The sequence below is a fragment of the Phocoena phocoena genome, chromosome 2 (assembly GCF_963924675.1).
Source record: "Phocoena phocoena chromosome 2, mPhoPho1.1, whole genome shotgun sequence".
Taxonomy (NCBI): domain Eukaryota; kingdom Metazoa; phylum Chordata; class Mammalia; order Artiodactyla; family Phocoenidae; genus Phocoena; species Phocoena phocoena.
Window position 1 is genome coordinate 126,804,242 of NC_089220.1, and position 27,467 is coordinate 126,831,708.

The window sequence follows — 27,467 nt, forward strand, 5'->3', positions numbered from 1 at the left end:
CCTTTTATTTCTTTTCCTTGCCTTATTGCACTGGCTAGAACATCCGTTAAAACCTTGAATACAAGTGTTGAGAGTAAACATCTTTGCCTTGTTTCCAACCTTAGGAAGAAAGCATGCAAACATTCAGTGTTAAGTGTGATGTTAGCCTTAAATTTTTAAAACCAAGCCTTTTATCAGGTTGAAGAAGTTTTTATCATAAGTGGGTGTTGGATTTTTCCAAATAATTTTTCTGCAGCTATCAAGATGATCATGCAGTTTTTGCCCACTATTCTATTAATAATGATTTCAGATGTTAAACAAACTTTGCATTCCTGGGATGAATCTCCCTCAGTCATAGGGTATAATCCTTTTTATATGTCACTAGATTTCATTTGCTAATATTTTGTTGAGGATTATTTTGTGCCCATATTTATCAAGGGTATTGGTTTGTTGTTTTCATGGGTTATCTTTGTCTGGCTTTGGTACTAGGATAACATGGGCTTCAGTATCAGGATAATACTGGCTTAGTAGAATAAGTTGGAAAGGGTTCCTTCTCTTTTTTCTGATAGAGTTTGTAAAAGGTACACATTATTCTTTTCTTGAAAGGTTTAGTAGGATTCACAAATGAAGCTATCTGGGCCTGGGTTTAACTTTGTATGAATATTTTCAGTTACTAATTTATTTATTTGTTATAATTCTATTCTGATTTTTTATTTCCTTTTCATTCAGTTTTGGTATTTTGTATCTTTATAGGGTGTTTTTCCATTTCACAGCTTTTTGATGCCTCAGCTTACATATTGGCAGAGTTGGTGTTTACCTAGTACACTCTCATACAGTCATAATGGTTGTTATTTCCTAGGAGCCAGTAACCTCCTCAAGCCTCCCTACAGCTCCCCACAAGTCAGCATCCAAAGGTTAACACCTGGAACAGCAGGGGACATTCAGAACCCTGCTCCAGCATAGTTGCCATCTATATGGATTAGTTGGTCCTCCTGCTATACCAGTTATTAAATTTTTGAATATCACCTCTTGGAAATGGAAGACTGAGACCCTGCTTCAGACCTCTACTTCCTTCCACTTTGATCTGGTGCTGATCATGTGCTTCAGCATTCTACTGGGCAGGTCTGGCAGAAGAAATAGTATCAATTGATTGGGTATGTCTGACTGGCAGTTGTAGGCCAGTGGATTGAGAGACCTGGGAAGCCCAGCCCAAGAGGGTAATGTGTGGGCCTGGGCTGATTTCTACTGAAAATTTAAATCCCAGCTATGGCTATTACAAAGAAAAGGAAAGTGACTGATGATAAGCGAGTAGCTCAAAGTAAGTGAACTGAAAAGTGTGTCTTTGTGCTAAAGGTGTTACTATATGGTGCCACACACATTGAAACAGACACATATTTAAAGAAAGGTCACTGATTCAAATACTTCCAGAAGCCAGGCAGGTATCGATAACATTCCTCATTTCATTGATTCAGAGATGCACATTTCTTTTGGCATCTAAACATCTCTGAAACTGGAATTCATGTTACAACCGATGGTAAGTCATAGTTTAATGGCAGTGTTGTTTCTGTCTTAGTGTTTTAAAATACTAGTGTGTCATAATCAGATGTTTTAGATTAAATTCAGTTCAGGAAATGAGTGGCTAGTGGCATGGGCCAGGAAAATCACATCCTTTTATGTCAGCCTTGCACTTTGAAAGAGAGGTATGGATACAGAGACCTATTCTTCTACAATGAGAAAAACAACAACACAGGAGGTATGACAAATGGGAACTACTTTGTTGCTTCTGTGTCCAGGAATAAATAGAGAGCAGTGGCAACTGGCAAACTAGAGAGTGCATCCTACCTCCAGGGGCCTCTCACCTCCTCCCCCACCTAATTGTTGCCTGTGGTGACATAGGCCCAGTGTTGACAAGTGTTAGGTGTCTTCAAAGGAAGCCAGAAATCTAGAAATCTAGATCTTTATGTGCAACTTCTAATTTTTAAATAATGGCTCAACTTTTTAACTGGCCAAAAGGAAAAAAAAGGGAAGTAAAGGGATTAGATCCAACATGTGAGTACTCAGATTATAACCTCTGTTTTAAGGATTCACTATTAAGAGAGACCATGAAACAAACCAAAAGTTGAGAAAAAAAATGAAAAAGAAAAAGAAAAATCAGTTTCAAAGTTTAACACTAGGTTCAGAGGCCCAGAATAGCAAATACTGCAGGACATATTACTTATGTAGCTTTTAGAATTTCACCTCTGCTTCCCCTAAACAGAAGAAAGTGTGGTAAAATCTGGTAAAGATATTGCATTTTCTGATTGTTAAAATGTGATTACTTTAAAATTGCATTCTTAGGTTTACAAAGCAAAAGCATTTGATTCCTACTGTTATAGATTGTGGTCAGTGAAAGGGTGAATGGTGTGGTGGGAAACCACCAAATTATTAGAAGACCAGGGTCCTGATTCTGGCCATGCAACATAGGGCAAGTAATTGAACATCTCTCAGCTTCATTGTCCTCATTTATAAAATAGGGATAATCATACCTGCCTCTGTACCTCACATGGCTATGGTAAGGGCCACATGAGATAAAATATGTGAAAGTATAAAGTGTTATGTAAATATCTGTTCTGGGTATTTCCCACATTACATGAGTAGCTGGGACAGCACAGGTTCTGGAATCTCAGATTCCCCATCCCAAGCTACAGCTGTTTCTCTAGACCACAGCACCTACTGAATTGTTTGTCTCATCTTGCCAATAGGGCAAGAGCTTATTATAAAACAAAAGTCAGCCAACAGATTAGAATTGGAGCCTCTGTACCATGTGGCTTAGGCAAAGCTTAGATGTTGAACCTGAAAGATTCGCTTTTCACATTTTGAAGGGCTACCCAGGAATGAGAGGTTTGCCCGGATTATAGTTCAGGCTCTGTATCTTTCTCATAGTTTGACCTTAGGCTTGTTCCTTCCTGCTATGTTTGATATTTTCATTCTGTATTGCTTTATGAAGAAAAGAAAAGCTCCTACTTCCTTCCTGGTGAAAATGTAAAGCTCTATTTTGGATTATTAAGGAGAGGGCACACTTCAACACTTGCCTGTAGCCATCTCAAATCTTATTTGGAAATAGGCATGGAATAATTTATAATTTTTTAAAGAAAAGGAAAAATTATTAACTTTAAAGGTGTCATTCAGAACTAGTGACCTGTTTCTAACTACTAAATTAGACATTACATATAAACTTTCTTCCATAACCTCAAATTCAATCTGACTGAGACCAAATTGATTGTCTAATCAATAGGATAATTGCTCTCTATCTCGCTACTTCTGTTCATGACATCACCACTTTTAAGGGTTGGTAAACATTTTCTGTGAAGAGACAGACAGTAAATATTTTAGGCCATGAGGGCCATAGGGTTTTTGTTACAACTCTTCACCTCTGCTGTTGTATTGTGAAAGCAGCCATAGACAGCATGTAAGTGAATGAACAGGGCTGTGTTCCAATAAAGCTTTAGTTATAAAAACAGACTGGGCAGGATTTGTCCCATTGCCAAAATGTGCCAAGCCCTATTCCAGAGTCTCAGATTGAAAATATCAAGAGTCCATCTTGATTGTCCCCCTTCTTTAATTTTTACATCCAAGTAGCTCTCAAATTACAATAATTATTCCTTTCCGTAATCCCCCTCATCCCTCCCTTCCCTGCGCTTTCCTTCCCCCTGCTACTATGCACCTGAATTCATTCTCTACAATTGCAGTAACATACTCACCCAGTGATTTTTTTCAACTCGTGGTAAGAAGATGGCTTCAGGACCATATTCATTTACTGAAGAAGTATCAGAGTTTCTTGGGGGAAGTTTTAAGAACCATATAGAATATTCTCATTTTATTTTTAGGGAAAATGCCTACTTTGTCAGAATATAAACTATAGAAAGTAAAACTTGATGAAATCTTCTTGAGTGATGGATCATGGTTAAAAATGGTCATGAAACATTGCTCAAATTTAGAAATTCCTGAAGTGTGTAGTGCTTACATTTCGTGATGCTTAATGTGATGTTAGGTGGAGCACAAATACTAAATATTAATATGTATGTTTTTATTTTAAAGTGTATTAGGAGAAAATATAACATCAAACTCATAATGTCACTTATTGTTTATTAAGATGAAACTGAAGCAAGTATTTTAGATTTTAAAAACTGTGCAGATTCAAAGAAAAAGTTAACAATATTGCAGGCAGAATACAGATATGTTAAGGTACTAGAATATGTGAAGTTTGAAAATCACTTTCCCTCCAGTGGTTTCCATTATAATATATTTGTCTACTAATTACAGATCAGTCTCATAGGAGCATTTTCATTTCTCTTTCCTGATGAAAACCTTCAGGGGCTCACCACTACCTGCCAAATAGTCAGTCAAACTATTAGCCTGAGATCAATGTCTTCTAAACATCGCTTCACCCTTCTACTTTTCCTCTACCTCAAGGGTCTCCCAAACAATGCTCAAAATATGGTTGCATAAGATTTAATAGATGCTCTAGAAAAAGAAGATTTCATGGTCAAAAAAGTTAGGGAAAGTGCTACATACTATACCCCTCTGCAGTATATTCACAAGGAATTACACCACATTAAAGCCTTTGAGAAAATGTGAAGAAACCTGTTCACGTTTATCTATTTATTTGATCCTAGAACCCTTCTTTTGTGGAACCAATATTTGTGTTTCCCAGCTTATTTGGTCATCTTTGGCAGTAACCTTTCCTCATAGATTGTGCATTAATGTCTTGTGACTCTAGTGAACTACAGAGATTGGTTTGGAAAATCCTATTCTACATCCATGGCCCCTATAGCCCCCAAACATACCAGCCAAACTGAACCACCAGCAGTTAGTCATATACCCATTTCACTTAACACCCCTGAGCCTTTGCTAATTATTCACTCTACTTGGGATGCTTTCTCTTCTCTGCCCTTGTTCTCTGAAATCTTTTCAATCAAACTAGCTGAGTTGCAGCAACAGAAAATGTTCACATTTCTGGGGTCTTACCACTACCCACTCTTCTAGCATTGCTTATAATAGGAATCCAATAAATATTTGTTGAATGAATAAATAAATGAATGACAATAAGGTGAAATTTTAAATAAGTTATCCATAGTAAATTATAGAAGTGGAGTTTGAAGTATCCACATGGGGAGTAGTGTTAATGGGGAGGGATCTCTGAAAGGCTGATAAATATATATGGTTTTTTAAAACAGCTTTATTAACTGACATAAAAGTGCGCAATCTGAAAAACACACATGAATATATATACACACATGAAACTACCACCACAATCAAGAAAATGAACATATCCATCACCCCCCAAAATATCCTCATGCCCCTTTGTAATCTCTCCATCCCACTCCTCCCCACATCTCCTCCTTGCCCCAACACTCCACCATCTCACGCCCTTCAGGTTGAGACAACCACTGATCTAGTCACTAAACACTGATGTTCATTTCCTAGAATTTTATATAAATAGACTCATACGGTATGTACTCTCTTTGGTCTGGCTTCTTGGACTTAGCATAACTTTTTTTTTTTTTTTTTTTTTTTTGCGGTACGCGGGCCTCTCACTGTTGTGGCCTCTCCCATCGTGGAGCACAGGCTCCAGACGTGCAGGCTCAGTGGCCATGGCTCACGGGCCCAGCCGCTCCGCTGCATGTGGGATCTTCCCAGACCGGGGCACGAACCCACGTTCCCTGCACCGGCAGGCGGACTCTCAACCACTGCGCCACCAGGGAAGCCCAGCATAACTATTTTGAGATTCATTCACGTTGTAGCATATCTGTTCCTTTATATTGCTGAGTAATATTTCATTATATAGCTATGCCAGTTTTTTTATCCATTTAACTATTGATGGACATTTGGGTTGTTTCTAGTTTTGGGCTATTAGAAAATTCCTATGAACATTTGTACATAAGTCTTTGTATGGATATATGCTTTCATTTCTTTTGTGTAAATTCCTAGGAGTGAAATGGACAGATCATAACTTACTAAGAAACTGCCAAGCTGTTTACCATAGTGGTTGTACCATTTTACATTCCTACCAACATGTATGAGAGTTCTAGTTGTTCCACCTCCACACCAGCACTTAATACAGACTTTTAAATTTTAGTTATTTTAATTGTTATGAGTAGTATCTCACTGCATTTCCCTAATGACTAGTGATGTTGAGCATCTTTTCGTGTGCCTATTTGTTACTGATATATCTTCTTTGATGAAATAAGTGTTAAAATATTTTGCCTATTTTATAGTGAGCTGTTTGTTTTCTTATTATTGAGTTTTGAGAATTCTTTATATGTTCAAGATATAAGTCCTTTATTAGATACATATTTTGTAAATATTTTCTCCCAGCCCATGACTTGTCTTTTTATCCTCTTCACAGTTTCTATGAAGAGCAGACATTTTTAATTTTTGAAGTCCAATTTGTCATTTTATTCTTTTTATGAATTTTTGTGTGTCATATATATGTAATCTATGTCTAGTCCAAGGTCACAAAGATTTTCTTATAGAGGTCTATGTTTCATTTTGAGTTAATTCTTGTACATGCTGTAAGGTATGGATCAAAGATTTTTATTTTGTTTTGTTTTGATTTTACACGTGAACATCCAGTTGTTATAGCACCATTTGTTGAACAGACTATGAATTGCCTTTGCAGCTTTGTCAACAATCAATTGTTTATGTATGCAGGCATCCATTTTTGGACTCTCCATTCTGTTCCATTCATCTATTTGTCTATCTTGACAGCAATACCAAACTGCCTTGGTTACTATAGCTTTATAATAAATCTTGATAAAAGTTGTGTTTGTCCTCTGACTTTGTTCTTTTACAAAGTTGTTTTGAGTGTTCTAGGTCCTTTGAATTTTCATATGAACTTTAGAAATAGTTTGTTGATTTCTATTTAAAAAAAGAAATGCAAGGACTTGGATTGGGAAGGCTTTCAATCTATAGATCAACTTGTGGAGAATTGACATCTTAATAATATTGAGTGTTCCAACCCATGGACATGGTAAATGTTTAAGTCTTCTTTAATTTCTCCCAGCTATGTTTTGAAGTTTTAACTGTGCAAGTCATATTCATCTTTAATTAAATAATGCAGCTTTATTACTTATTTCATATTTTGATGCTATTGCATGTAGTATTGTATTTTCATTTCAATTTGCTAATGTATAGAAATATAATCTTTGTATAGTGCTCTTATATTCTATAACCTTGTTCAACTCACTTATTCTAGGAGATTTTCTTCATATTCCATCAGATTTTCTACACAGATGATAATAGAGGTATACTGTCTGTGACTTAAGACAGTTTTACTTTTTCCTTTCTGATTTGGTTGCCTTTTATTTCTTTTTCTTGATTGATTGCACTGGCTAGAACCTCCAGTACAATGTTAAATAGAAGTGTTGAGAGTGAACCTCCTTGTCCTTCCCTTAGGGGAAGAGTCTTCAGTTTTTCACTAATTTAGCTGTAGGTTTTTCACAGGTGCCCTTTATCAGGTTGAGGAAGTACAATTCTATTACTACTTTGTAAGGATTTTTTAAAATCATAAATGGATATTAGATTTTGTCATGTTCTTTTTGTGTGCTGATCAAGATGATTGTACAGTTTTTCTTTTTTACTTTATTAATGTTATGAATTACATTGACTGCTTTTTGAATGTTAAACCAATCTTACATTTCTGAGATAAACTCTACTTGGTCATGATGTATTTTCCTTTTTATTTATCACTGGGTTTAATTTGCTAAAATTTTACTTTAAATTTTTGCATCTATGTTCCTGAGGCATATTGATCTGAAATTTTCTTTCCTTGTAATATATTTGTCTTGTTTTGATATGAGGGTCTCATAGAATGAGTTAGGAAATATTCTCATTTTCAATTTTCTGAAAGAGGTTGTATGGAATTGGTATTATATCTTCCTTAGATATCTGGTAGAATTTACTATTGAAGCCATCTAGGCCTAGAGGTTTGTTTTTTTTTTTTTTTGGCCTAGAGGTTTTTATTTGTTTCTTTTGTTTTGTTTTTTTAAGGTTTTTAAAATACAAATTCAGTTTCTTTAATAGACATAGGGCTAGTCAGGTATATATTTTTTCTTCAGTGAGCTTTAGTATTTTGTGTCTTTAAAGGAATTTTTCCATTCATCTAAGTTGTCAAATTTATTGGCATACATGTTCATAACATTCCCATATTAATCTTTTAACATTTGTAGAATCTGCAGTGATGGTATCTCTCTCATTCATGATATTGGTGATTTGTGTCTTCTTTCCTTTTTTTCTGATTAGTCAGGTTAGAGATTTATCAGCATCATTGGTCTCAGAAAACCAGGTTTTGGTTTCATTGGTTTTTCTCCATTTTTCTACTTTAATTTGTGAATTTGGCTTTATTATTTATTTTATTCTTTTCTTATGCCTACTTTGAGTTTAATTTGCTCTTCCTTGTCTAGTCATTAAAGGTAAAGTTTAAGACCATGATTTTGAGATTTTTTTATTTTACTTTTCTAATACAGGCATTTAATGCTATAAATTTCCCTATAATGCCTGCTTTAGCGGCATTATCCAATTCTTGTATGTTGTCTTTTTATATTCATTCAGTTTAAACTACTTTCAAATATCCTTTTTGATGTCTTCTTTGACCCATGGGGCTTTTTTTTTTTGGAAAAATGTTATTTAGTTTCTAAATATTTGGACATTTTCCAGATATCTTTCTGTTACTGATTTATAACTTAATCCCTTGTGGTCATAGAATGTACTTTGTATGACTTGAATCCTTATAAATTTACTGAAACTTGTTTCATGACCAAGGATAGAATCTGTCTTAGTTAATGCCCATATACACTTGAAAAGAATGGATATTCTATGCTTTTTGGTAGAGTGTTATAGTAAATGCCAAATCAAGTTGGTTGATGATGTAGTTCAAGTCTTCGGTATCCTTTACTGATTTTCTGCCTACTTGGTGTACCAATTATTGACAACAAGGTATTTAAATCTCTGACTATAATTGAGGATTTGATCATTTCTCCTTGCAGTTTCATCAGTTTGGGGTCTTATATATTGAAACTGTTATTAGGTACATTAACACTTGAGATGGTTATGTCCTCTTGAATAATTGACCCTTTATCATAATGAAATGAACTTCCTTAAGGTAATATTCTTTACTGTAAAATCTACTTTGATATTAATATAGATACTCCAAGTTTGTTTCTGATTAATTTTAGAATATTATTTTCCATTCTTTTACTTCTAATCTTAGTGTCTCTGAATTTCTTATAGGCAACATATTGTTGGGTTTTGCATTTTTATCCAATCTGTCAATGTCTTTCTCTTAATTGGGGTGTTTAGATCATTTACATTTAATGTTGTTATTGTTATAGTTAGATTTAAGTCTATCATACCTTGCTATTTATTGGCTATTTGTCCTAGCTGCTCTTTGTTCCCTTTCCCCTCTTTTTTCTATTGGATTATTTTTATGACTATATTATTATCTCCTTTGTTGGCTTGTTACCTGTAAATCATTATTTTAATTTAATAGTTGCTATAGTGTTTATACTATACATTTTTAACTTATCTCAGTCTACCTTCAAGTAATATACCATTACACATACAGTATAAGAACTTCACAGTTCCATCCGCCCCTCTTAGTCTTTATACAACTTTGGTCATACATTTCACACACACACACACATATATATATATATATACACACACACATATATATATGTTATAAGCCCCATGGTACATTTTTTTGTTTAAATAGTTGATTATCTTTTTATTTTTCATTAACATCTTTATTGGAGTATAATTGCTTTACAATGGTGTGTTAGTTTCTGCTTTATAACAAAGTGAATCAGCTATACATATAAATATATAACCATGTCTCCTCCCTCTTGCGTCTCGTTCCCACACTCCCTATCCCACCCCTCTAGGTGGTCACAAAGCATCGAGCTGATATCCCTGTGCTATGCAGCTGTTTCCCACTAGCTATCTGTTTTACATTTAGTAGTGTATATATGTCCATGCGACTTTATCACTTCGTCCCAGCTTACCCTTCACACTCCCCATGTACTCAAATCCATTCTCTACATCTGTGTCTTTATTCCCGTCCTGCCCCTAGGTTCTTCAGAACCACTTTTTTTTTTAAGATTCCATATATATGTGTTAGCATACGGTATTTGTTTTTCTCTTTCTGACTTACTTCACTCTGTATGACAGACTCTAGGTCCATCCACCTCACTACAAATAACTCAATTTCATTTGTTTTTATGGCTGAGTAATATTCCATTGTATATATGTACCACATGTTCTTTATCCATTCATCTGTGGATGGACACTTAGGTTGCTTCCATGTCCTGGCTATTGTAAATAGAGCTGCAATGAACATTGTGGTACATGACTCTCTTTGAATTATAGTTTTCTGAGGGTATATGCCCAGTAGTGGGATTGCTGAGTCATATGGTAGTTCTACTTTTAGTGTTTTGAGGAACCTCCATACTGTTCTCCATAGTGACTGTATCAATTTACATTCCCACCAACAGTGCAAAAGGGTTCCCTTTACTCCACACCCTCTCCAGCATTTGTTGTTTGTAGATATTTTTGATGATGGCCATTCTGACTGGTGTGAGGTGATACCTCATTGTACTTTTGATTTTCATTTCTCTAATGATTAGTAATGTTGAGCAGCCTTTCATGTGTTTGTTGGCAATCTGTATATCTTCTTTGGAGAAATGTCTATTTAGATCTTCTGCCCATTTTTGGATTGGGTTGTTTAATTTTTTTATATTGAGCTGCATGAGCTGTGTGTAAATTTTTGAGATTAATTTTTTGTCAGTTGCTTCACTTGCAAATATTTTCTCCTATTCTGAGGGTTGTCTTTTCATCTCGTTTATGGTTTCCTTTGCTGTGCAAAGCTTTTAAGTTTCATTAGGTTCCATTTGTTTATTTTTGTTCTTATTTCCATTTCTCTAGGAGGTGGGTCAAAAAGGATCTTGCTGTGATTTATGTCATAGAGTATTCTGCCTATGTTTTCCTCTAAGAGTTTGATAGTGTCTGGCCTTACATTTAGGTCTTTAATCAATTTTGACTTTATTTTTGTGTATGGTGTTAAGAATGGTTCTAATATCATTCTTTTGCACATAGCTGTCCAGTTTTTCCAGCACCACTTATTGAAGAGGCTCTCTCTTTTCTCCATGGTATATTCTTCCCTCCTTATCAAAAGAAAGGTGACCATATTTGTGTGGGTTTATCTCTGGGCTTTCTATCTTTTTCCATCGATGTATATTTCTGTTTTTGTGCCAATACCATACTGTCTTGATTACTGTAGCTTTGCAGTAGTCTGAAGTCCGGGAGTCTGATTCCTCCAGCTCCATTTTTCTTTCTCAAGATTGCTTTGGCTGTTTGGGGTCTTTTGTGTTTCCATACAAATTGTGAAATTTTTTGTTCTAGTTCTGTGGAAAATGCCATTGGTAGTTTGATAGGGATTCAATTGAATCTGTAGATTGCTTTGGGTAGTATAGTCATTTTCACAATGCTGATTCTTCCAATCCAAGAACACGGTATATGTCTCCATGTGTTTGTAACGTCTTTAATTTCTTTCATCAGTGTCTTATAGTTTTCTGCGTACAGGTCTTTTTTCTCCTTAGGTAGGTTTATTCCTAGGTATTTTATTCTTTTTGTTGCAACGTTAAATGGGAGATTTTCGTTAATTTCTCTTTCAGATTTTTCAGTGTATAAAATCTTAATGTATAAGAATGCAAGAGATTTCTGTGCATTAATTTTGTATCCTGCTACTTTACCAAATTCATTGATTACCTCTAGTAGTTTTCTGGTAGCATCTTTAGGATTCTCTATGTACAGTATCATGTCATCTGCAAACAGTGACAGCTTTACTTCTTTTCCAATTTGGATTCCTTTTACTTCTTTTTCTTCTCTGATTGCTGTGGCTAAAAATTCCAAAACTATGTTGAATAATAGTGGTGAGAGTGGACATCCTTGTCTTGTTCCTGATCTTAGTGGAAATGGTTTCAGTTTTTCACCATTGAGAACGATGTTGACTTTGGGTTTCTCATATATGGCCTTTATTATGTTGAGGTAAGTTCCCACTATGCCTACTTTCTAGAGGGTTTTTATCATAAATGGGTGTTGAATTTTGTCAAAGCTTTTTAGCATCTATTGAGATGATCATATGGTTTTTCTCCTTCAGTTTGTTAATATGATTCATCACATTGATTGATTTGCGTATATTGAAGAATCTTTGCATTGCTGGGATAAACCTCACTTGATCATGGTGTATGACCCTTTTAATGTGCTGTTGGATTCTGTTTGCTAGTATTTTGTTGAGGATTTTTGCATCTATGTTCATCAGTGATATTGGCCTGTAGTTTTCTTTCTTTGTGACATCTTTGTCTGGTTTTGGTATCAGGGTGATGGTGGCCTCATAGAATGAGTTTGGGAGTGTTCCGCCCTCTGCTATATTTTGGAAGAGCTTGAGAAGGTTGGGTGTTAACCTTCCTCTAAATGTTTGATAGAATTCACCTGTGAAGCCATCTGGTCCTTGGCTTTTGTTCGTTGGAAGATTTTTAATCCCAGTCTCAGTATCAGTGCTTGTGATTAGTCTGTGTATATTTTCTATTTCTTCTGGGTTCAGTCTTGGAAGGTTGTGCTTTTCTAAGAATTTGTCCATTTCTTCATGGTTGTCCATTTTATTGGCATAGAGTTGCTTGTAGTAATCTCTCATGATCCTTTGTATTTCTTCAGTGTCAGTTATTACTTCTCCTTTTTCATTTCTAATTCTATTGATTTGAGTCTCCTCCCTTTTTTTCTTGATGAGTCTGGCTAATGGTTTATCAATTTTGGTTATCTTCTCAAAGAACCAGCTTTTAGTTTTATTGATCTTTGCTATCATTTCCTTCATTTCTTTTTAAATTTATTTCTGATCTGATATTTATTATTTCTTTCCTTCTGCTAACTTTGGGGGTTTTTTGTTCTTCTTTCTCTAATTGCTTTAGGTGTAAGTTTAGGTTGTTTATTTGAGATGTTTCTTGTTTCTTGAGGTAGGATTGTATTGCTATAAACTTCCCTCTTAGAACTGCTTTTGCTGCATCCCATAGGTTTTGGGTCATCGTATTTTCATTGTCATTTGCGTCTAGCTATTTTTTTATTTCCTCTTTGATTTCTTGGTTATTTAATAGTGTGTTGTTTAGCCTCCATGTGTTTGTATTTTTAACATATTTTTTCCTGTAATTTATATCTAGTCTCAGAGCATTGTGGTTGGAAAAGATACTTGATACATTTTCAATTTTCTTAAATTTACCAAGGCTTGATTTGTGACCCAAGATATGATCTATCCTGGAGAATGTTCCATGAGCACTTGAGAAGAAAATGTGTTCTGTTGTTTTTGGATGGAATGTCCTATAAATATCAATTAAGTCCATCTTGTTTAATGTATCACTTAAAGCTTGTGTTTCCTTATTTATTTTCATTTTTGATCATCTGTCAATTGGTGAAAGTCGGGTGTTAAAGTCCCCTACTATGATTGTGTTACTGTCAATTTCCCCTTTTATGGCAGTTAGCATTTGCCTTATGTATTGAGGTGCTCCTATGTTGGGTGCATAAATATTTACAATTGTTATATCTTCTTCTTGGATTGATCCTTTGATCATTAGGTAGTGTCCTTCTTTGGCTCTTGTAATAGTCTTTATTTTAAAGTCTACTTTGTCTAATATGAGAATTGCTACTCCAACTTTCTTTTGATTTCCATTTGTATGGAATTTCTTTTTCCATCCCCTCACTTTCAGTCTATGTGTCCCTTGGTCTGAAGTGGGTCTCTTGCAAACAGCATATATATGGGTCTTGTTTTTGTATCCATTCAGCCAATCTTGGTTGGAGCATTTAATCCATTTACATTTAAGGTAGTTATCGATATGTATGTTCCTATAACCATTTTCTTAATTGTTTTGGGTTTTTTATTGTAGGTCTTTTCCTTCTCTTGTGTTTCCTGCCTAGAGAAGTTCCTTTAGCATTTGTTGTAAAGCTGGTCTGGTAGTGCTGAATTCTCTTAGCTTTTGCTTGTCTGTAAAGGTTTTAATTTCTCCGTCAAACCTGAATGAGATCCTTGCTGGGTAGAGTAATCTTGGTTGTAGGTTTTTCCCTTTCATCACTTTAAATATGTCCTGCCACTCCCTTCTGGCTTGCAGAGTTTCTGCTGAAAGATCAGCTGTTAACCTTATAGGGATTCCCTTGTATGTTATTTGTTGTTTTTCCCTTGCTGCTTTTAATATTTTTTCTTTGTGTTTAATTTTTGCTAGTTTGATTAATATGTGTCTTGGCGTGTTTCTCCTTGGATTTATCCTGTATGGGGCTCTCTGTGCTTCCTGGACATAATTGACTATTTCCTTTTCCATATTAAGGAAGTTTTCAACTATAATCTCTTCAAATATTTTCTCAGTCCTTTTCTTTTTCTCTTCTTCTTCTGGGACCCCTATAATTCGAATGTTGGTGCATTTAATGTCGTCCCAGAGGTCTCTGAGACTGTCCTCAGTTCTTTTCATTTGTTTTTCTTTTTTCTGCTCTGTGCTAGTTATTTCCACTATTTTATCTTCCAGGTCACTTATCTGTTCTTCTGCCTCAGTTATTCTGCTATTGGTTCCCTCTAGGGCATATTTAATTTCATTTATTGTGTTGTTCATCATTGTTTGTTTGCTCTTTAGTTAGTCTAGGTCCTTGTTAAACATTTCTTGTATTTTCTCCATTTTGTTTCCAAGATTTTGGATCATCTTTGCTCTCATTGCTCTGAATTCTTTTTCAGGTAGACTGCCTATTTACTCTTCATTTGTTTGGTCTGGTGAGTTTTTACACTGCTCCTTCATCTGCTGTGTGTTTCTCTGTCTTCTCATTTTGCTTAACTTACTGTGTTTGGGGTCTCCTTCTCACAGGCTGCAGGTTCATAATTCCTATTGTTTTTGGTGTCTGCCCCCAGTGGCTAAGTTTGGTTCAGTGGGTTGTGTAGGCTTCCTGGTGGAGGGGACTGGTGCCTGTGTTCTGGTGGATGAGGCTAGATCTTGTATTTCTGGTGGGCAGGACCACGTCTGGTGGTGTGTTTTGGGGTGTCTGTGGCCTTATTATTATTTTAGGCAGCCTCTCTGCTAATGGGTGGGATTGTGTTCCTGTCCTGCTAGTTGTTTGGCATAGGGTGTCCAGCACTGTAGCTTGCTGGTTGTTGATTGCAGCTGGGTCTTAGCATTGAGATGGAGATCCATGAGAGAGCTTTTGCCATTTGATATTACGTGGAACCAGGAGGTCTCTGGTGGACCAATGCCCTGAACTCAGCTCTCCCAGCTTAGAGGCTCAGGCCTGACACCCCGCTGGAGCACCAAGACCCTGTCAGCCACAAGTCTCAGAAGAAAAGGGAGGTAAAAAGAAAGAAAGAGAGAGAGGGAGGAAGGAAGGATGGAAGGAAGGACAGAAAGTTATTAAAATAATTTTTTTAATTATTAAAAATTTTTAAAAAGGAAGAAAGAAAGAAGAGAGCAACCAAACCAAAAAGCAAATCCACCAATGATAACAAGCACTAAAAACTATACTAAAAAAACAAACCAAACAAAAACGACCAGACAGGCAGAACTGTAGGACAAATGGTGAAAGCAAAGCTATACAAACAAAATCACACAAAGAAGCATACACATACACACTCACAAAAAGAGAAAAATGAAGAAAAAATATATATATATATAAAAGAAAGAGAGCAATCAAATCAATAAACAAATCTACTAATGATAATAAACTCTAAATACTAAACTACAATAAACATAAAACCAGAAACAAATTAGATGCAGAAAGCAAACCCCAAGTCTACAGTTGCTCCCAAAGTCCACTGCCTCAAGTTTGGGATGATTCCTTGTCTATTCAGGTATTCCACAGATGCAGGGTACATCAAGTTGATTGTGGAGATTTACTCCACTGCTCCTGAGGCTGCTGGGAGAAATTTCCCTTTCTCTTCTTTGTTCACACAGCTCCTGGGGTTCACCTTTGGATTTGGCCCCACCTCTGCGTGTAGGTTGCCTGAGGGCATCTCTTCTTCCCCCAGATAGGATGGGGTTAAAGGAGCAGCTGATTAGGGGACTCTGGCTCACTAGGCCTGGGGGAGGGAGGTGTACGGAATGCGGGGCGAGCCTGTGGTGGCAGAGACCAGCGTGACTTTGCAACAGCCTGAGGCATGCTGTGTGTTCTCCCAGGGAAGTTGTCCCTGGATCACGGGACCCTGGCAGTGGCGGGCTGCACAGGCTCTGGGGAGGGAAGGTGTGGTTAGTGACCTGTGCTTGCACACAGGCTTCTTGGTGGCTACAGCAGCAGCCTTAGCTTCTCATGCCAGTCTCTGATGTCCACACTGATAGCTGCAGCTCGCACCCATCTCTGGAGCTCATTTAGGCGGTGCTCTGAATCCCTTCTCCTCGTGCACCCTGAAACAATGGTCTCTTGCCTCTTAGGCAGGTCCAGACTTTTTCCTGGACTCCCTCCCGGCTAGCTGTGGCACACTAGCCCCCCTTCAGACTGTGTTCATGCAGCCAACCCCCGTCCTCTCCCTGGGATCTGACCTCCAAAGCCAGAGCCTCAGCTCCAAGCCCCCACCAGCCCTGGCGGGTGAGCAGACAAGCCTCTCGGGCTGGTGAGTGCTGGTCCACACCAATCCTCTGGGCGGGAATCTCTCCGCTTTGCCCTCTGCACCCCTGTTGCTGCGCTCTCCTCCATGGCTCCAAAGCTTCCCCCCCACACCCCGCGTCTCTACCAGTGAAGGGGCTTCCTAGTGTGTGGAAACTCTTCTTCCTTCACAGCTCCCTCCCAGAGGTGCAGGTCCCATCCCTATTCTTTTGTCTCTGTTTTCTCTTTCTTCTTTTGCCTTACTCAGGTACGTGGGAATTTTCTTGCCTTTTGGGAAGTCCGGGGTCTTCTGTCAGCATTCAGTAGGTATTCTCTAAGAGCTGTTCCACATGTAGATGTATTTCTGATGTATTTGTGGGGAGGAAGGATGATCTCCATGTCTTACTCCTCTGCCCAATTATCTTTTAAAGAGATTTAAATAATATGAAAATATATGAAATATGAAAATATATGAAATAATATGAAAATATGTCTTACATATTTGCCCATGTAAGTATCTTTTTCATTGTTCTTAATTCCTTTGTGTAGATCTATATTTCCATTTGTTATCATTTTTCTTCCTTTTGAAAGACTTCACTTAATATTTCTTGGGAACATTGGTGTGCAAATCTGCTGGTGATGACTTTTTTTAAATTAATTTATTTATTTTGACTTCATTGGGTCTTTGTTGCTGTGGGTGGGCTTTCTCTAGTTGCGGCTAATGGGGGCTACTCTTCGTTGTAGTGTGTGGGCTTCTCATTGCAGTGGCTTCTCTTGATGTGGAGCACAGGCTTTCTGTGCGCAGGCTTCAGTAGTTGTGGCACGCAGGCTCAGTAGTTGTGGCTCATGGGCTCTAGAGCACAGGCTCAGTAGTTGTGGCGCATGGGCTTAGTTGCTCTGCAGCATGTGGGATCTTCCTGGACCAGGGCTTGAACCTGTGTCCCTGCATTGGCAGGAGGATTCTTAACCACTGCGCCACCAGGGAAGTCCCACTGGTGATGATTTCTTTCAGATTTTGATCTTGAAAGATATTTTCACTGGTACGGAATTCTAGCTTGACAATTTTTTTTCGGTCCATACTTTAAATATGGTTCTTCACTGTCTTCTCATGTGCTTTATTTCCTCCGAGAAACCTGCTATCATCATCTTTCTTTTTAGTACTAATATGTCCATTTTTCTGACTACTTTTAATATTTTCTCTTTATCATGGTTTTGAGCAATTTGGTTATGATGTATCTTGGTGTAGTTTCCTTTATGCTTCTTGTGTTTAGTTTTCATTTAGCTTCTTGAATCTCTGGGTTTTTACTTTTCCTCAAATTTGGAAACATTTTGGCCGTTATTTCTTCAAACACTTTTTTTTGTCCCCACTACAATCTGCTTTCCTTTAGGGACTCAAATTATGTGTGTATTAGGCAATTTGAAGTTGTTTCACAGCTCACTGATTTTTTAAAAGATTGTTTCTATTGCTGTGTCTGCAAGTTCATGCATCTTTTCATCTGTAATATCTAATCTCTCATTAATCTGTCTAGTGTATTTTTCATCTCACGTATAATTTTCTTATCTAGAAGTTCATTTTGGGTCTTTTTATAGTCTGTGTCTCTAGTTAACTTCTTAAACATATGGAATACAATTATAATAACCTTTAATATTCTTCTCTGCTAACTTAATATCTGGGTCAGTTCTGGGTCAGTTTTGACTGATTATTCTTCTCATTATGGGCCATGTTTTCTTGCCTATTTACATGCCTGGTGATCTTTCTTTGGACGTCAGATTATATGAATTTTACCTTGTTTAATGCTGGCTATTTTTGCATTCCTATGAACATCCTTGAGTTTTGTCCTCTGATACAGTTAAGTTACTTGGAAACAGTTTTATTCTTTTAGGTCTTACTTTCATGGTTTGTTAAGTGGATCTAAGCAGGGTTCACTCTAGGGCTAATCCCCATTACTGAGACAAAACCCTTGTGACAATTTTACGGTGTACCTCATGAATTACGAGTTTTTCCAGTCTGGTCAGTGAGAACAGGCACCAGCCTTGGTGAGCACCAGACAGAGGAGTCTTTCTCCAGACTCAAGTAGTTTTCTTACACACATGCTGGTCAGTATTCTCTCCCCATACTTGAGGGGTGCTAATCTCTGGGGTCCTCTCTGTGCAGCTCTATCCTCTCTAGTAATCTGTCCTGTGAACTCCAGCCACCTTGGTCTCCCCAGATGCTCTACTCTATTTCCTCAACTCAGATAGTCCAACCTGCATGTTCTAGAAACTTTTTCAAAGCAATAACCTGGGACAATCATGGGTCTCACTTTGTTTCTTTCTTCCATTTCTCAAGTCTGTTGTCCTGTCTCTTGAAAACCATTGTTTCATACCTTTTTTGCCTATGGGTTGTTTTTTGTTGTTGTTGTTTGTTAATTGGTTGGTGACTTCGGGCAAGAGGATAAATCTCATCCCTATTACTCCATCTTGTCTGGAAGTGAAAGTTTAACATGTCATTTTTTCCTGTTTTCAAGGTCACGGGATTCAACAGATCTAATCTGAGCTCTTTGAGAACTGTTTAGGCTCAGCTGATTCCTACTTATATGTATACATATGCATATATACCATATATAATATATAGATACATATATCATATATAATATATAAAATATATCAGTATGTGTGTATACACGTACATATATATACATATGATATAGAGTGAGAACAAAGAATGTTTGGTCTAGTTAAAACTTGAAATCAGTCTGAAAGAAGTTAGTACTAGCCACTAGGATCTTTTTGGATAGAATGCTACTTATTTCAAAGAAGTCATGAGTATAGTGTTGAAAGTTTCTTAGATTCTAGTCTCAATTTCTAGAAAAAAATGTGTATTTCTAAAAGTAACTATGGAAATTATCATTAACACCTTCATTTCCTTATTTAAAAATTAGAGGATAATGTATATAAAAATATGCAAGAATCAGAGGAAACTCACATATCCAACCACCTGGATGAAATTGTTGCTGCCGTCAGCATAACACCTAGAAAAATGCTCCAAAACAAGCTGCCTCAGACAGCACTGTTTCAGCCTCCTCGCGAGAAACTCCATCTCTGTGAAGAGAAAGCAAAGTCTTATTCTAGCAGTCATGAGGTAAGGAGCCTTTCTTTTTATACCTGTACTCTGGTAATTGAGAAGTAGGATACTTTAGGTTGCATTCCTACTCTCAGGAGTTTGGTACAAGAGAAAATATGACAGTGCCTTTTTCATAGTATGAGTGGGTGTAGTACCTCAGGACTCCAAGCCCAGCACTTGGCACAGTCAACATTATGTTTGCTGAATGAGTGCACAAATGAAGAAACAAGTTTTCCCTGACCTCTGGCAAGTGTACAGTAGACTGACTGGTTGTGATTTGACCTACTACAGTCTTTTTCCATCAGTCAGTAAATATTTATTGAGCTCCTCCTGTGTGCCAGGTCTAGGCACTGGAATACAGGACAAAGCAGATGAAGTTTCTGCTCTCATGGAGTTTATATTTCTTAGGTTCCTAATCTTGTTCTCTGCATACTTCTTTCCCATCTCTCTTCAAAGTTTTATTCATTTACTCATTCATTCAATGTGTATTTCTCTACCACCTCTTATGTGTCAGACCCTATTTGTCCATTTATTCACAAAAATTTACTGTATGCCTAATGTGTGCCAGGTGCTGTGCAAGTGCTGGGGGCACAGATGGGAAAGCTACAGCCTCTGCCTCAGAGGGATTCATGGTCTGGTTGGGGAGATAGATGGATAATGGTAATCAGCATAAGTTCTGTGACAAACACAAGCTTAGGTGGTATAGATGCAAAGCATGGGGAGTGAGGGGAGGAGGGATGGGCTGGAGTTGGAGGAGGGACAGCACTTAAGGCATGCTTCTTGGGATGGGAGTTATTTGGACTGCACTGATAACAGTACTTAGGAGCTGGCCCCAGGTAGGAGAGAGGACAATAACGTTCTGGACAGAGGTGGCAGATGGGTCTGAGGGTGCACAGGCTGCTTGGGGAACTATATGGAACTATCTGGGATGGAGGCTTTAGTTACACAGGGCAGCAAATGAGGTTGGATTTTGGACGGGAGCTGGGACCAGAAGGTGTTCAACACCCAGGAAAAGTTTAGATTTTCTTCTCAGGGTGCTGGAGACTGTCATAGGATTATAAGCAGAAGAGACTGTCATAGGATTATAAGCAGAAGAGGGCCATGAGCAAGTCTGAGTGTCTGGAATGATCCCTCAGACCTCAGATAACTGGGTGGTGGAGGAAGAGAAGGGAGGTAAACTGGAGGAGGAGGGCCATTTTGCAGGATATTTGCAATAATCCTGGCAAGGGCCTGATATATGGCAGAGTCACTAGAAATGCTGAGATCTTTTTTTTTTTATTTGAAGTATAGTTGATTTACAATGTTGTATTAACTTCTGCTATACAGCAAAGTGATTCAGTTATTCATATATATACATTCTTTTTTTAATATTCTTTTCCATTATGGTTTATCATAGGATATTGATTATAGTTCTCTGTGTTATACAGTAGGACCTTGTTTTTTATATTATATGTATTCTATATATATATAAATATATATACATTCTATACATATTAGTTTGCATCTGCTAATCCCAAACTCCCAGTCCATCCCTCCCCCAATCCCCTTCCCCTTGGCAACCGCCTGTCTGTTCTCTATGTCTGTGATTCTGTTTCTGTTTCATAGATAGGTTCATTTGTGTCATATTTTAGAATCCACACATAAGTGATATCATATGGTATTTGTCTTTCTCTTTCTGACTTACTTCACTTAGTATGATAATCTCTAGTTGCAAAATGCTGAGATCTTTTGATAAGAATTTGGACATATGAATCAATGAAACCTGGTAACTGGAGGGGACATAGGGGTTGGAGAGGCAAGAGTGAGCCAGAGAGGGGTGTGTGCAATTCCTGACTTAGGGCTCAGCCAGCCTGGGTGACCCAAGGCTTGTCAGAGCCCTTTGTTATTGTAATGAATACAGGAAGAAGAGCAAGATTATGGAGAGAAGGTGTGAATTCAGTTTTGAAGGTGTGCTTATTCATTATGCAGCAGATATTTATTTAGTACCTACTATGTGCCAGGCTGGGTGCTATGTCGGCCTCAGCTGGCAGCCTTTCTCAACCAGAGGTCTGCAAGAGAACTAAGCCTTAATGTCCTAAGGCATTTGGTGTATATATATATATATATACACACATATATATATAATTATTAATTTGTATTGGAGTATGGCTGCTTTGCAATGTTTTGCTAGCCTCCACTGCACAACAAAATGAATCAGCCATACATGTACAGATATCCCCTCCCTTTTGGACTTCCCTCCCATTTAGGTTACCACAGTGCATTAGGTAGAGTTCCCTGTGCTATACAGTATGTTCCCATCAGTTGTCTATTTTGTACATAGTATCAATACTGTATATGTGTCAATCCCAGTCTCCCAATTCCTCCCACCCCATCCCTTTCCCCCTTGGTATCCATACATTTGTTTTCTATGTTTCTGCCTCTATTTCTGCTTTGCAAATAAGATCATCTATACCATTTTTCTAGATTCCACATATATGTGTTATTATATGATATTTGCTTTTCTCTTTCTGACTTACTTCATTCTGTATGACACTCTCTAGGTCCATCCATGTATCTACAAATGACCCAATTTTATTCCTTTTTATGGCTGAGTAATATTCCATTGTATATATGTGCCACATCTTCTTTATCCATTTGCTGGATAAAGAAGATAGACATTTAGGTTGTTGATAGACATTTAGGTTGCTTCCATGTCCTGGCTATTGTAAATAGTGCTGCTATGAACATTGGGGTGCATGTGTTTTCTTGAATTATGGTTTTCTCTGGGTATATGCCCAGTAGTGGGATTGTTGGGTCATATGGTAGTTCTATTTTTAGTTTTTTAAGGAACCTGCGTACTGTTTTCCATAGTGGCTGTATCAATTTACATTCCCACCAGCAGTGTATGAGGGTTCCCTTTTCTCCACACCCTCTCCAGCATTTATTGTTTGTAGGTTTTTTGATGATGGCCATTCTGACTGGTGAGAGGTGATACCTCATTGTACTTTTGATTTGTATTTCTCTAATAATTAGTGATGTTGAGCATCTTTTCATGTGTTTGTTGGCCATCTGCATTTGGTGTATATAAAGAATTAACTTCTCTTCTATGCACGTAGAATGATATCAAAGCATTTTTTGTGTTCTGCCGTTCAGATGAGGAATCCTTGGATTCAGCAGTGAACAGGACAAACAGCTTGCCTGCCCTCATGGAGCTGAGGGGACATTGTAAATAAACCAGTGAAGTAGAGATTGTGCTAAGTGCTATGGAGGAAACAGAGTGGGCCTATCTTAGGTAAGGGAGGGCCTCATTGAGGAGGTGACATCTGAGCTGACACCTAAAGAAGAGAAGGAGCCAGCATGGAGGAGCTCAGGGAAAGGAGTTCTAGGGAGAGGGAACAGCAGCCATAAAATTTATAAGTTTGGCATGAGCATGACTATGTTTGAAGTGATGATAGGAAGCTTCAGGCTGACATGAAATGTAGTTGGAGAGGCAGCTTAAGTTAAGTGCTCTAGGAAGCCTTAATGTTTTTAGGAAAATATTAATATGACATAATTTGCTTCTTAAAATACCATTCTTTGGTAATTTTTTATTTTAAAATACTTTCAGACTTATAGAAAAGTTACAAGATATACCAGTTGTTAACATTTAATTTATTTCTTTATTTCTCACTCTCTCTCTCTGTCATTATTTTTCTGAATATCTGAGAGTAAGTTACAAATGTATGATCCTTTACCCCTAAATACGTCAGTGCCTATTTCCCAAGAATAAAGGATATTCTCCTACATAACCATAGTACAATGATTGAAATTAGGAAATTGATATATATTATTATCTAATCTACAAACATTATCCATATTTCTCTAATTATTTCAATAATATCTTTTATAGAAAAAAAGTCAGCCATGGTCCAATCCATGAAGTCATGTTGACTATAGTCAACAGTTAGAGCAGTTACTTAGGCTGTCTTTGTCTTTCACAATCTTAGTATTTGTGAAAAGTACTGTATTAGTCTGTTTGGGCTGCTGTAATAGAACACCACAGACTGGGTGGCCTATACAACAGAAATGTACTCCTCACAGTTCTGGAGACTGGAAGTCCAAGATCAAGGTGTCAGCAGGGCTGGCGTCTGGTAAGAGCTCTCCCCTTGGGTTGCAGACCACCACCTTCTAGCTGTGTCCTCACATGGCCTCTTCTTTGTGCGTGTGGGGGAAGGGGGAGAGAAAGGTGTCTCTTCTTATAAGTACACTAATCCTATTGATCAGGGCCCCACCTTTATAACCTCATTTGACCCTAATTACAGCCTTAGAGGCCCTATCTCCAAATACTACAGTGAGAGTTAGGGCTTCAACATATGAATTTGGCAGGGGCCACAAATATACACTCCAATTATTTTGTAGAATACCTCCCAATTTGAATTTGTCATGTGTTTCCTTATGATTAGATTCAGATTATGCATTTGGGGCAGAAATCCCACAGACCTGACATAGGGCCCTTCTCAGTGCATCATATTAGGAGGTGTACGATGTCGTTTGTCTCATTACTATGAGGCTAAATTTGATCGCTTGGTTTAAGGAGCTATCTGGAAGATTTTTTCACTGTAGAATTATTATTCTTCCCTTTGTAATTAATATTTTGTGGGGAGATTCATTGATACTGTGAACATATCCTATTCCTCATTAAAACTTCACCCCCTAGTTTATAGCATCCATTGATGATTCTCACCTGAATTAGCTATTACTACGATGTTTGTCAAATGGTGATTCTCTGACTTCAGCATTCTTTCAACGTTTGTTTGTTGGCATTCTTTTTATGAGGAAGAGCTTTTCCTTCTTCACACTTTATTGTTCATTTATTTATATCAGTATGGGTTCAAGAAATCCTGTTTTACAAATATGTTACAATCCATTATCATCATCAAAACTTAAATTATTTTGTATTTGCCAGTGGGAGCCCCTTCAAGCTGGCTTCTGAGTCCTTGATATGTTCCCATGCTTCTTTCTTTAACTTCTGACACAATAAGATTTTTCAGGTTCATCTTGTATTTCCCTGCTCCAGCTGTGGATTCAGGGAGTGCTGGTTCCTCTTAGAAGAGAATAGCATTGATATTTAGACACCAAGATCTGGGTATTAAATACCCATTTTAAAATATGTATAGCCAGACTTACTGATCCTCAGAGTTGCATATTTTAATATTAAGAAGTTTAAGAAATTCAGGTAACTCAAGAATGATGTTGTGGGAAGAGACCTGGACTTTGCATTAGGGAGCTTGACTGTGAGTTCTGACTCTACCACTCGGTGATAAATCATCTCACCTCTCTGGCCTTACATTTCTTCTTTAAATTGAGGTGATCAGACTAGATTATTTCCAAGGCTCATCCCAGTTCTGAAATTGTCTTCCTACTGATACTTCTCTTCTGTCTACCTGCTACCCATGCCTGTTGGCTAAAGCCACTGGAACTGGCAGGATAAAGGTTGGAAAATCAAAAGGCAGTATCTAGACTACACATCCTAGCAAATATGAAAGCAGAGGGAGGACAGGCTGCTCTTTCTGTGCACTGGTCCCCGATGCAGGTAGTGAGGACCAAGGCTCTGATCTGGGAGGCTGACTCTCAGACTGCATATAGTCCTTCCTTGGAAACTTGTGGTTGGGACAGATTCGCCATCAGATCAGATCCTCCTCTCTTTTTGGCAAACTGTCTATCAAGACTTCTCAATGTTTTCATCACTTCTTTCTTTCTCATACACTGTATTCATTTGCTGTGTGTCTTCAAGGAAGCCATTCCCTAAACTTCCTGTCTCTAGAGGCAATAAATGGATGTTTCCCAAAAGAAGAACTACAAAAAGCCAATAAACACATGAAGATGTTCAGCCTCACTAGCTTTGCGGAAAATAAAATACAAACTAAAACAAGGAGAAATGAGTTAACTGGCAAATTGGCAAGTTAGACCCCAACTAGTGCTTGGCTCTGTGTAAGGGGCATTCCCTGCTCACACACCGTGCTGTAAGGGAGGTGTGGATGGAAGCAGCCTCTCAAGGAAGCACTCCAGAAAACTCTAGCAAAGCCTCAGGATTTTGCACATCGTTTACCCTATTGTCACGTTGGAATTCATTCTAAGAAAATGCTTATGGGGCTTCCCTGGTGGCGCAGTGGTTAAGAATCCTCCTGCCAATGCAGGGGGACACAGGTTCGAGCCCAGGTCCAGGAAGATCCCACATGCCATGGAGCAACTAAGCCCATGTGCCACAACTACTGAGCCTGTGCTCTAGAGCCTGAGAGCCACAACTACTGAGCCCACGTGCCACAAATACTGAAGCCCACGCACCTAGAGCCCGTGCTCCACAACAAGAGAAGCCACTGCAATGAGAAGCTTGTGCACCACAACAAAGAGTAGCCCCTGCTCGCCGCAACTACAGAAAGCCTGTGTGCAGCATCAAAGACCCAATGCAGCCAAAAATAAATAATAAAATAAATAAATTTATATCTATAAAAAAAGACTGCTATAAAAAAAAAAGAAAAGGAAAATGCTTATGGATATGAGCAAATCTATCCACACAGGATGTTCAGAGAGAAAAAATTTTAAAACAACCTAAGTGCTCAATAGCTATTGGTTGAGTAACTCACTTATAATATATCCATACAATAAGATACTATGCAGCCATAAAAAATTATTATCATAGAAGATGACATGGAGAAATGTTCACAAATTTTGAAAAGTTGCAAACCTATATGTAGCTTATAAACCTATTTTTAAAAGGTAAAAATATGTATAGATAGATTCATAGGAATGAAGGATAGAGAGAAATTTAGCTGCCTAGTTGTATCTAAGAGGTGAGATGGCAGGTGATTTTTTTAATTTTTTACTCACCTGTATTTTGATAATGAGCATGTATTACTTTCGTAATAAGAAAAATGTTACTATAGGAAAAAACCACACCTCCATCTTCCTTCATCACTATGGAGTGAGCACAGTGTTCCCCAGCCTCTCTTGCTAGGTCAGAAAAGCAACTGTCCTGTGGTCAACTGTCTGGGTATGCATTTTTTGTCAAGAGGAATGTTGTTTCAAGGTGAAAGTGTTTCTAACTCACATGAGACCTTTGTGGAAGTGCAGGTCCTTTGAGCTTAGGCATTGACCAGGGGAGTAGGGGTGGGGGGTGTACTGGGTCTTCTGCTGGGTCTTTTCCACAACTCTGTCCTTGTTCTTACGGTTCTTCCTCTGCTTTGCCCCCTTCAGCTTTGTACCTCCCACCTCCTCTTTTGCTATTCCAGCTCTCTATTACTGTATCACTCTCTAAGACTTAGTGGCATAAAACAAAAACAACCATTTATTTTGCTCATGAATGCACAATTTGTGCAGAGCTCAGTGAGATCTGGTCAGCTCTGCTCCATGCAGCATCAGCTGGGCTCAACAGGTGTGGAGAATCTGATGGCAGGGTGGCGTAGTCCTGCAGTTGACCGATTGATGCTGCCACCAACACATTTCCATGTAGGCCTCTCCGTGGGGCCGCTTAGGCTTCTTCATGGAATGGTGGTTAGGTTATTAGTCTTCTGGGGTTGCTATGGCAAAATACCTCAGACTGGGTGGCTTCAACAAAGGAAGTTTATTTTCTCACAGTTCTGGAGCCTAGAAGTCTAAGGTCAAGGTGTTGGCAGGGTTGATTTTATTCAGAGGGCTCTCTCCTTGACTCCCACTGTGTCCTCACAACGTGTTTCTCTGTGTGTGCCCATTCCTAGTGTCCCTTTCTCTTCTTACAAGGACATCAGTCATATTAGATTAG

The 27,467-nt window shown here is 37.9% G+C and overlaps 1 protein-coding gene across 1 annotated transcript in view; it reads left to right on the plus strand.

Annotated features, from left to right (window-relative positions):
- The window catches only part of TTC23 (tetratricopeptide repeat domain 23), a 110,972-nt gene that overhangs the window by 12,674 nt on the left and 70,831 nt on the right, over window positions 1-27,467 (plus strand). Inside the window, exon 2 of the mRNA XM_065872089.1 lies at window positions 19,530-19,729. Coding sequence (XP_065728161.1) covers window positions 19,550-19,729 — 180 coding nt within the window. The 5' untranslated portion in view covers window positions 19,530-19,549. The remainder of the gene's footprint in view (window positions 1-19,529; window positions 19,730-27,467) is intronic.